A 10877-nucleotide genomic window follows, 5' to 3' on the forward strand; every position below is an offset into this window, starting at 1 on the left:
CCTTTTGTGGTTCTAGGTTGGACAATGTAGTTTGTTGTTGTATTTTTGTGTGAGCTATCATTTTCTTATAAATTATATTAATAGATACAAGGATTTTTTTAAAAAAAATTCTAGTTAATTCCTTAGTAAATCAATAATAAAAAATAATTTGGACCCAACATGAGCCTTCATCAGGACTAGAGTGAAAGAAAAGGTCCACAAAAAGTGACAATGACAAAGAATAAAAAATTAATCAAAGTAGATTAGCACTTAAACACTTGCTTTTGAACATCAGAAATAACCAAGAGATCACCAATAAAACAATCTTTATCTCCAAGTTTAAAAAGTTCCATTATCTTTAATATATTATTTTTAAAGCAAACACAATAGTTTGTGTTAACAAGAGACTAGATCACATGGTCCGGATTGCTTTGTACTCAACCGAATCTCTTAGATAGTAAACTAACTTTCATATCTGTCGATTTTATATATATTACTACAATTGAGTAATGAAAAATCGTCAATTACCACTAAATTTCCTTTCGTAAAACGGGGTTTTAGACTAAAAACCGGTAAGATTATTGAGTCACAACTTCAAGTCTATAGCCCGTGGGGTGACAATGTCACAAAAAAATTGGTAAGTGGGTATAAAAAAATTGGGTCATTGAGAGTCACTTAACTTTGATTTTGGCTTTAGATTTTTCCCAAACCTAACTTTGATGTCCGACTCATCCCAGATTATTTCCACCGTGCCCCATAGCTATAGGGCGCACATAACTTATAATCCAACCGCTTGAACGACCAAAAGTATCCTTTTCAATGTCGCTCCATGCTAACCTGCACGTTGGAGGTCCCTCGATGGAGACAATTCCTCACATGCCGCCCCGTCACACTCCCTTTCCCCTCATTCATTACGTCCGCATGGCATCACTAACATGCGCCCTAATCATCACTCCCCTCCCCCTCCCTCTTCCTTCTCAGAGCCGACCTGGCAAGGACCGCGATCCCGTGGGGCCCACATGAAGAGGTGGGCCCCGCTCCTGAAAAGCGTACGGCTTGCTGTTTCCTTTGAGGGAGACAGTCGCGTCAGGCGATTCCACGTATGCGGAAACCGAAACGAAAAGCTGACCGGTGCCACGTGGCGTAGATGGAATTTTCGGTATACGTGTCAAGCATCGACGGCCGCAGTAACGTGGTTACGGAGGGGAGGGCGACTCGAGGCGCCAAGTGGGCCCGCGTCCGACCGGATTCTCTTTTTTCTGCAGCAGACATTCTCTGTCGCGTTGGCCCTCTCCCCCCTGAGACTCGAAAGCGACCCAAGTCAGAGTGGTGGGCTCCGAGACGGTTGGGCCCACGAATTAGGAATGGAGGCGACGGCCGTCATGATTGGGTAATTACTGCCGGGACGATCCTTTCAAGGCTTAAAATAATCTGGTCTTTTGCTAATAAATGCATTTTTTCAATTTCTCCCCTTTTTATTATTAAAAATCGAAAAAACACATGCACAAAAAACGGGTTCTTGGGTAAGTTTTATATTAATTTTAAATAAATATATTGTAATTAAAACAATTTTTTATTCTTTAATTTTATCATACTAATAACACAAACGGTCCTGGGGTGGGGTTCAAATAAAAATAAAAATACTTTTAAGAAAAGGTACTTTCTCCACAGTCTAAGCAATCCATTTACTTAATAAATCCCCTCATGAGTCTTGAAAATTTGTCACCATTCTTGAAGAACACGATTATAACGTCTTTCTTTTTCGTCGATCACTCTTTTGTTCTACATCAGTCTATGCAAACATGACTTAGACATAGTAATTAGTTATAACATATAAGGAAATTTCTTGAAACCCCATCAAACTTGGGAGTGATGCAAAGCCCTAATTAAGGTCACCCGGGCCCTTCTTAGTGACATTAGTCAGAAAGGTTGATTACCAAACATTATTTGCTAGGACATGTTGCAAAGTGACCAAATCCACCAATCTCCTTCATCAACTACTACTTTAAGTGAAACCCACAAAAGTGTAGCCTCACTGACTTGTCACATCTTGAAAGAATCCACACCACCAGCCCTTTCAGTGTTAATTATAGAAGAGTACGTTCTGGTAAGCACTTGGCTACAGACTTCTGTATCAAGTGAGAATTACCATTAACTAATCAAAGCTTCTATATTGTGGCAGCCTCATCACAGGTCAGTTTCATGTGCCCACTCTTCCTGTTGCTCTTGCCTCATTATTGTTTTGGCCTTTTCCCTTTGTTTCTCTTTCTCCCCCAAAGCGTAATGTAAACTCAATGTCTTGCTTGGGAAAGAAAGACAAATCTGCTCTCTCCCTTGGTGCCTCTTATGTGTCAATAAAGTTTACATTTTCAGCTTTTTCTACTCTTGTTTTCTTCTTTTCCAGCTCTTTCTCCTACAAAAGGTGAGAAGATTCCCTTAGTTTGGACTAACTCTGCATTGTTTATTGATAACAGAGATGTATCGTTCTTGTTAAGGAGTTTTGAAGTAGTACAGCATTATCCAGTAAAGATAAGAGCTTCACCTAGTGAAGAGATAGTCTGGTCCGCCCGCGAACCATAATGGGATTCTCTCCATCTTCTACATTTGATCAATCTATTCATTCTTCCATGGTCATACACAAACTAGCTGAAACCCTAATAACAGAAGTAGAGAGACAAAAGAGAGAAGAGACGAGAAAGGAATCTTCTTCTTTTTCCCTTCTCTCAAGTTGTGGTAGCCATAGCTGTGAGCTACTGAATGGTTGAGAATCCAAACCTGGAAATGATAATCATGGTTCCAAAGGAGGCATGAAAATTCTCATCATAGCATATTAGAACTCTGGAGTAGTCACAATAAATGAATCAAAAGCAGCTTATTGTTTTGGGTTTTGTAATTGATAATATCTCTCCCCTTTTCTTATATTCATTGCAAATCTTGATAATGTCTCAATTTTTTCTCTCTTTTACCAGGCATAAATAAGTGTGATATTCCTTTTTAATGGCATTGACCAAGGTGAAGATGGGCATAGAAAGCTGCTCTAAAGAGACAAAATCATAGGTTTTCCCATGTAGAAATGAAGGGTGTGATGTTCAGCATAATGGGGACACCACTTGTGGGGTGGGTCATCCCTTGCTTTTTTGTCATGCTCCTCCCTCCTTTATTTAAAAAATTTCATCTGGTGGACTCCACTCTCAATCATAAGTACACAAGGATGATTGGTTAGCAAAAGAAGACAATAATAAGGTGGTCCATGGCCTTCAACTCCTGTAAACAACTAAAGATTATGACAAATGGATCATCAATGTCAAATTAATTCTAAATTGGAAGAAAAAGGAGTCAAATTAACCTAAGTTAGTTTTTTTTTTTGTTCTTTTGCCGGCATGATCGGCCGGCCGATCGGTCGAGCGCAGCCACGTGGTCTGGGTAGAATCCAATGTTTGGAGTTTGAGTTTGGCTCACTCAAGGTTGTGGGTGAATCCAAAAGAATTTCTCAATGTCAACGTTATAGAACCAAGTGGGAGGATTAATTGGAGCCGTTTTGTGTAGGGCATGCTACCCGGGTGGTCCCAAAGAGAGGTTTTGGTCAGATATGAGCAAAGTCTTGGGTGGGTCTCGTTAATGAATCAGCCTTTTAAACGAGGGCTGCCTTCTTATAATGAAAATTCCAAAAAGGTAAGGCAAAAGGCTTAAAGATTAGATTTGGGCGACGATATACAGCCCTAAGTCAAGATTCTCACACTAGATGTTTGTGTTTGGGGGGTGGGGCCACCCTGCCACTTGGTGTTTTGTGGGTGGGTGGACTATTGGCTTATTCAATTATGGAGAATGATGGGGGGTGCCTCCTTGCCTTTAGGGCATGACCTTTGGATACCCTACACAACATTACAAAATCCTAAGATCTTCTCTACATTGCTCTTAGAAGCCCTACATGCCCTCTCTTGCGACATCTCTCGAAAGCTGACAGTTGCGTTACGAAGAAGATATAGAAGATGTTTGCTTGCCCGCATCTAGAATGAAGAAAAAAAGAAAAAAAAATGGAGTTTCATCTCTTCATACTTATCCAAAGTCGAAGTTGCGTTTTGACATACGGAGACAAAATCCATATATTTATCGTATTATGTGAATTAAATGTAGATTTATGATATAATCCCTATATTTATCACCTTTACGTGCATGGATTTCATGACAAAATCCATGCAAAATATTTAGCCACCTTTTTTTTCTTCAAGATAATAACCTTTCTTCCGATTTTAGCCTCGCCACGTTATTATATACCAAATTCGAATTTGTGGATATTGAGTAAAATCTTCTATTTCGACGGCTCCTAATTATTGAAGTTTCAAGTATTTTGGGTCTATCAGAAGAACCCACGGTTCGAGGGGGAGGCAGTGGCAGCCGGTCGGTTCAGAAGTGACCCCTACTGACCCTACCTGGGTCCCACCCGGTTCAGATTCGGTTCCGACATCTCGTCGAGCGCCGGAGATCCTCCCCTTCATTTACTTCTCGCGAGATTTCCGGGCACGAGGAGGCCGACCAGGGAGTAGGCGTAGTTTAACAGTGTTGAGCGGCAGAGGCTAAACTGCACCGATCGGCGCTGGTGCCTGGAGCCGTGCCCTGCTTGGTAGTGGTACAGACGTGCGAGTCTGCGATTGACTGCCGGACGCCTCGGCCGCTGGCGCAGGTTAGATTCTGCCTTTCGGAATTCAATGCGGGCCCGTAATGAGGTAATGATAGTGGTACGCCGCGACCTCTTGAATCTTGTTGTTATCGAGAAATTACTTTTTTCTCGCGCGAGATGAGCATCACGAGATGATACTATTTATAAAAAAAAAAAAAAGCTGATTATTCTTGGACTTAACCTGACCAAATTTAAATAATCAATAAAAATATTAGAGATTAAATAATTAAATTATCTGAATTTTTATTATTTTATTATTTATAAATGAATTTGATATGTCGTTCAACGAGATGTACTAGCTTCCCGTGGGATGATAAAATGTTAGAAACAGAATTCCAGACAGAAAAATCACTTGTCAGTGACCGCCGTTAACCGGTACAAACGAGGGCAGGTAACCGGCAGCGGGAGATCCTCCCCGCAAGATTTGCACCCTAAATAGCGAAGATTTTATTTCCCTTCATTCCGGAACATCGGATCTTCGTCTAGCCCCACCGAAACAGCTCCGACTCCCGCCCCTAAACCGCCTCTTTCACCCATAAAACTGCCTTCGGCACCGTGATCCCGCTAGAATCTCCTCCGCGATACAGCCCCTGCGGCCGCGAAGAAATCGCTATTTTTAGGCGTCGGAGAATCTTCCTCGCACTATAAGACTGCTGGTTGTCTTTCGGGCTCGGAAGTCGTTTACGAAGACCGCCATTTTTTTTGTAGTTGCGGCGGAAGGGGGAGCAAAGCGCAGCTAGAGCGAAAACCGCTGATTGCTCTTCCTCGCTGGAGGAAAACAGCCTTCTATTTTGGTTGGTTTCTGGTCATTGGAAGTCGCTTGGAGGGTGTTCCTATTGTTGAGAAAGTTACTGAAAACAGGCTTTTCTTTTTCTCGTTTGCTTCAGCTGTCGGTAGTCCACTTTTCCCTCGCTGCATGCAGCGAAACCGCTTTTTGTCTTCCTGCAGCTTTAGAAAACCGCTCTTTCTTTTATCGTCGAATGCTCATTTCCGACTGTCGTAAAACCGCTTTCGTTGCAAAAGTCGATTTTTTTTCTTGTCCTCGATCGTATCTCCCTGCAATCGCTGTTCGCGGCTTCGACTTGAGAAAACTGGTTTCGGAGTCGAATGCTCCATTGTGAACCGTGACTTCTCTTTCGTTGCGTTTTGCAAACAATTGCTTTTGTTCTTCTTCTTCTTTTCACTGGAAATTATCTGAAGGGTCCGGGAAACTGGTTTCAATTTGGCCGGGGAACTAAAAAAATTGCTTTTGAGAAGCCACAAACTGATCCCTGGATTGGTCCTCCTTCTCGGTTAATGGAAAGAACGGATCTGTTGCTTCAAAGTTCTGAGCCGCCGAAGAAACGCAACGGAGATCTACGAAAGAAGCAAGCGGGCAGGGGATCGTGCCGCGGGAGCTAGAACTACAAGTATCTGTTTCATTTATATGCTTTTATCCTAAATCTCGTCAAGTTTGGGAGAAGAAATGGGATTCCAGCTTAAGGAGTTGCTTCGTACTCTCTGCTGCAACAATGGATGGTTGTATGCGATTCTCTGGCGAGCCAGAAGCCGAGACTCCATGTAAGAAAATGCTACATTTTACTGTAAAAAAATATATTTTTTACTTTGTTCGCTATCTTGCTATGGTGATTTTTCTCCGTTTTTGGCTTCTTATGATGACATGTTTTTTTCACGGATATGCTTTCATTTTTGTTCTTTCCGTAGGTTGTTTTATGTTTGTTTCCTGGTAAGCTTGGCATAAAGACGGAGCGTTGAGAATAAAGATAGATTATCTTATGTATTTTTTTGTTATATAATTTTTTATATTGTTATTTTGATTTTATCTTGGAGGCAGCTGATGGTGTAGATCTGTATGCTTCTGTCGTTTTGTCTCTCGTAATGGTTTCGATGGATAAGTTTTCGGATTTCGATTTCGTCCTCATAATTCTCCTTTTCATTTCCGCACTGGTTACTAAATGGGTTCAATTCTGCTGCATCATTCTGATGATTTACCATTAAAAGAAGTGTCTGTTACTCTGTTTTGTGTTAGTTGGTTCACCTGTGTCTGTTACTCTGTTTTGTGTTAGTTGGTTCACCTGCTCCTAAGGTACAGTAAATGGACAATTATCAGAAGGTATTTGGTAAAATTCCCGTGGTAATCGCAGCAGAATGCTATTTTTCTCTCCATTTTCGTTTTCCTTCAAGAGGAGATTATCCTAGACATCAATTTCTGCACAACCAAGTGACTGATAGAGCTTGAATTGATGGCATTCCTTCTCTTTTTCCGCCATTTATTTTCTGATCTTTGTGTGCTTATTTTAATAGGTTGTTGATGCCTGAAGAAGCTTATTGCGATGAGCATATCAGAGTGATGATTGAGAAAATGCTTCATCAAGTTCATGTCCTTGGAGAGGGGTATGTGAGGCCAGTGTCTTCGGACTGCTGCTGCTGCTCCTCTCTCTCTCTCTCTCTCTCTCTCTCTCTCGTGACTGTTAGTTTTCTAATTTTCTACAATTCTTTTCCGTTAGGATTATTGGGCAAGTTGCTTACAGCGGGAAGCATCAGTGGATTTTCTCAGACACCTTCAGTGCAGATATGAATCAAGAAGACCTCGTTAATAATCATGCAGGCTTTCAGGTAGCAATAATCTTCCACAAATTGCTTAGATTCCTCTGTTTTTTCTTAATATACTCTGTTGATATGTGCTAGATGGCTGTCAAATGTTTAAGATGTATTTTGTAGAGAAACCATACTCATGTTTACTCCTTAAGAAGTGATCTGAGTTTTGGTAAGATTAAAACATTCCAGGAGCTAAATGCCTGTGTCATTGACTCTTTTGAATATGCTCTGCTTTGCCAGGACACAGTTGAATGGAATCAACAATTTTTAGCTGGATTGAAGGTTCGTCTGCCCTCTTTGCTAGTTTTATTTGATTAAAGGCATAATAGTTTTCCCTAAATTGCAAAGAACTGATCAAGGGTCTTCATCTTGCAGACAATTGCATTAATACCTGTTTCACCACAGAGTGTGCTTCAGTTTGGATCCCACCAAAAGGTTTGTTGAAACTTGCATACATGGCAATGTAAAATTACTTTCAGGATATGTTATCAAATTGCTCACACAATTAGAGTTGCCTTCAGTAAAACTTCAAATATTTCTGAACTAAAAAACTTGAAAATCAAACTCAAGGGCTAGTCAAGTTTAGTAAGGCTTAAAATTCTTCTTCATGTTGTTCATGTTTCTCTTTCTCTCTCTCTGTATATATGTAAATACCAAGAAATAAAAGAGAAATATTTTAGCAGTCACCATAACTGCAACTTATATATGAGTGTTACTTTTTGACTGTGAAACAGATAGGTGAGACGTTGGAGTTTGTACATCACACTAAAAACATGTTCCTGCAGCTTGAAAGCTTACATGAACCTTTCATTTCCGGGACTCAGTACAAGGCCTATAATAGTTCATATGATGGAATAGATGAGAGATTTGCTTCAATAATTACAACAATCAATGCTTGCACCAGTTATCCAGATATTAAACTACAATATCCACCTACTGTGCCTTCCAGTGCACCTCCATCAGGATTGCCCCATGAGAGTCTGAAGACATGTCCATCAGCTCAAGTTATATTACAATCACCTAATATACGTTCAGCTCAAATTGTACAAGAATCTAGATCTGATGGTAATCACTTGGGGCCAATTTGTCCCACCTTGAACACAAGTAGTGGAGTTTCAGCCTTGGCATCTATTGAGCAGCAACTTCTGACCAGTATTAGGTTTAATGGACCCCCAAGTGCAGCAGCAAGGAGCTCAAATGCCATTAGTCCTTTTCAGAACTCTATGTCCAATTTCCATGGGAGCTCAGTGTTAACTAGCAGACCAATTGATGCTGTTGGCGATGCAACAAGGAAAACAGGCCTTGGGGTAGGGGCACCGGTTGGTGAAGGCCAGACTCAATTTCAAGAGGAATCAACTAGCTCCCACACATTACAAGAAGGCTCTAAATTACAAGAACCTACAATAGTAAATCACCATATGAACAAGGTGCCACAGTGGATTCCACTTTTTCAAGTGAATAACTCTTTGAATACTCAGGATGGTGATATTTTACAAGCTTTAGGTGTTTCATCTGTATCTTCTGAGTTTGCAAGACTGGACTCTAGTTGTCCCACCAACTCCATAAATCCACTGGCTGAAATTTATGATGGGAAGGAGAAAATATCTGATAACTTATTTGAAAGTCTAGGAGATCTGAGCAACTGTCAGCAATTGGAGGGTTGGGATGATCTACTACCCATCGGGAATAGCAACCTCTCAAATTTGAGAGCTTGTGTATCAGAATGTATCTCAGAGTTGGATGTTGGTACAGTAAATGAGTCATGCAAAGAGTTCTCAGGGGAGTTTGGTATTGAACATCTATTAGATGCTGTTGTGACTCACGTCAACTCTGCTCCTAATCATAATTCAGACAATTACTCATCCATATCTACAACTACTAAAGCAGGAACTAGTTCTGGTCATCATAATCCCGTTCCATTGCCAGGGCTTTGTGGTTTGAGTGGGAGTATGGATTTCCGGCCCCAAAGCAATTCTGAGAAAGCTCCATATACATCTTCAAAGGATGCACTCTCAAAGTCCTTTGTCAGCTCATGGATCAGTAGCAGTTATAGTGACAGTGGAGCGACAATGCAGACTAAGCGTTCTGAAGAACCTGCCAAAAGCATGAGGAAAAGAGCTAGGCCAGGGGAAAGCACTCGCCCTAGGCCAAAGGATCGACAGCAGATCCAGGACAGGGTCAAAGAGCTGCGGGAGATTGTGCCCAATAGTGCAAAGGTACTTACAGCTCTTGAATTAATGTGGCTACCTTCCCCAATTATTTCGAACAAAGAATTCACTCTTACAATAATGAATCTCGCAGTGTAGCATTGATGCTCTGTTGGACCGCACAATTAAACACATGCTCTTCTTGCAAAGTGTAACAAAGTATGCTGATAAGCTGAAACAAGTTGATGAGCCCAAGGTAAATGTTTTCCTACTTTAACAGATTACCGAGTGCATGTTTAATCCTCTAAAAGCAGGAAAATTATTGACATATAAAGAATTACTCTGATGTGGCCATACAGATGATGGACAAGGAGAACGGTGTAGTCTTAAAAGATAACTCAAATGGAAGTAGTGGTGGAGCTACCTGGGCATTTGAAGTAGGCGGTCAGACCATGGTTTGCCCAATTATAGTTGAGGACCTCAACCCTCCAGGCCAGATGCTTGTGGAGGTAAGATCTGCTTCTCTTATTTGTAAAAAGCTATCAAATGTAACCCATGATGATTTAAAGTTCCTGTACCTTATTTGGTTATAGATGCTTTGTGAGAAAAAGGGATTCTTTCTTGAGATAGCTGAAATAATCCGAGGCTTTGGCCTGACCATCTTGAAGGGAGTCATGGAAGCCCGTGATGACAAGATATGGGCACGGTTTGTTGTCGAGGTAAATAATCTTCCTACTAATGAGTAAAACCCTCGCTTCCTTTACTGTCTTTCCCAATGTTTTCAACCACAAGACTTCAAACTCTTCTACAGGCAAACAGGGAGATCACAAGGATGGATATATTTCTTTCTCTGGTTCAACTTCTGCAACAAACAACAGCGAGCAGCATCATCTCAGCCAGTCTGCCAACCAAGGGTCCTGATAGTGGAGCCCCCGGTTTCACCACTGCTCATCAGCCATGTCCAGTGACTCTTCCAGTTAGCGTAGCTGATAGATTTCAATGATTTTGGTCTGGAGCTGCCAAGAGCAGGCCAAAGCACCGAATGTCTGCTATGACTGGTTTTCCAGGCACCGAAGCATTAAGATATGTTTCTAGTTATTTTTCCATAACAGTGTACATATGCAAGGGGAAAATATTTTTCAAAAGAGAGGCCAGAGCTTTCTTTTGAACATTTTCCGGAAAGAGGCAAGTAAACATCAGTTACCTGTGTAAGGAGTTTTGTGTTATTGGCTTGGTGGGGTTTCGGAGGAAATAGTCTGAGGCTCTCGCTGGGTAAAAATGAAGAGAGGAAAATGGGTAGAAGGTGAAGAAGAAAAGGCTGTGATTTTTTCTTTGAACTTGTAGGTAGGGTTACTGGATATGTTTTTATTATTAATTCAATTTTGATAAGCTGTTTATAGCAGTTGTCACTCCAGGCTTGTCGGATTACTTGTCATTGTCGTTAGGCCTACCTAAAGATCTTCTTTCTGGGAAAG

General features: G+C 41.0%; 1 protein-coding gene across 1 annotated transcript; it reads left to right on the forward strand.

Moving 5' to 3' along the window:
• The first annotated feature begins 5132 nt into the window (after positions 1-5132).
• On the forward strand, positions 5133-10799 carry LOC137948424 (transcription factor LHW-like). The gene is made up of 10 exons (XM_068794510.1): positions 5133-6217; positions 6962-7051; positions 7165-7273; positions 7496-7537; positions 7631-7690; positions 7990-9471; positions 9557-9658; positions 9762-9911; positions 9996-10121; positions 10214-10799. Exons 1-10 carry the CDS (start codon positions 6123-6125, stop codon positions 10403-10405), a joined length of 2448 nt encoding a protein of 815 aa, XP_068650611.1. The 5' UTR covers positions 5133-6122; the 3' UTR covers positions 10406-10799.
• Positions 10800-10877: the final 78 nt, after the last annotated feature.

The sequence above is a fragment of the Aristolochia californica genome, unplaced genomic scaffold, assembly GCF_029961685.1.
Source record: "Aristolochia californica isolate CCGP_79_NKW_82.1479 unplaced genomic scaffold, dmAriCali1.0.hap1 SCAF_13, whole genome shotgun sequence".
NCBI classification, from domain to species: domain Eukaryota; kingdom Viridiplantae; phylum Streptophyta; class Magnoliopsida; order Piperales; family Aristolochiaceae; genus Aristolochia; species Aristolochia californica.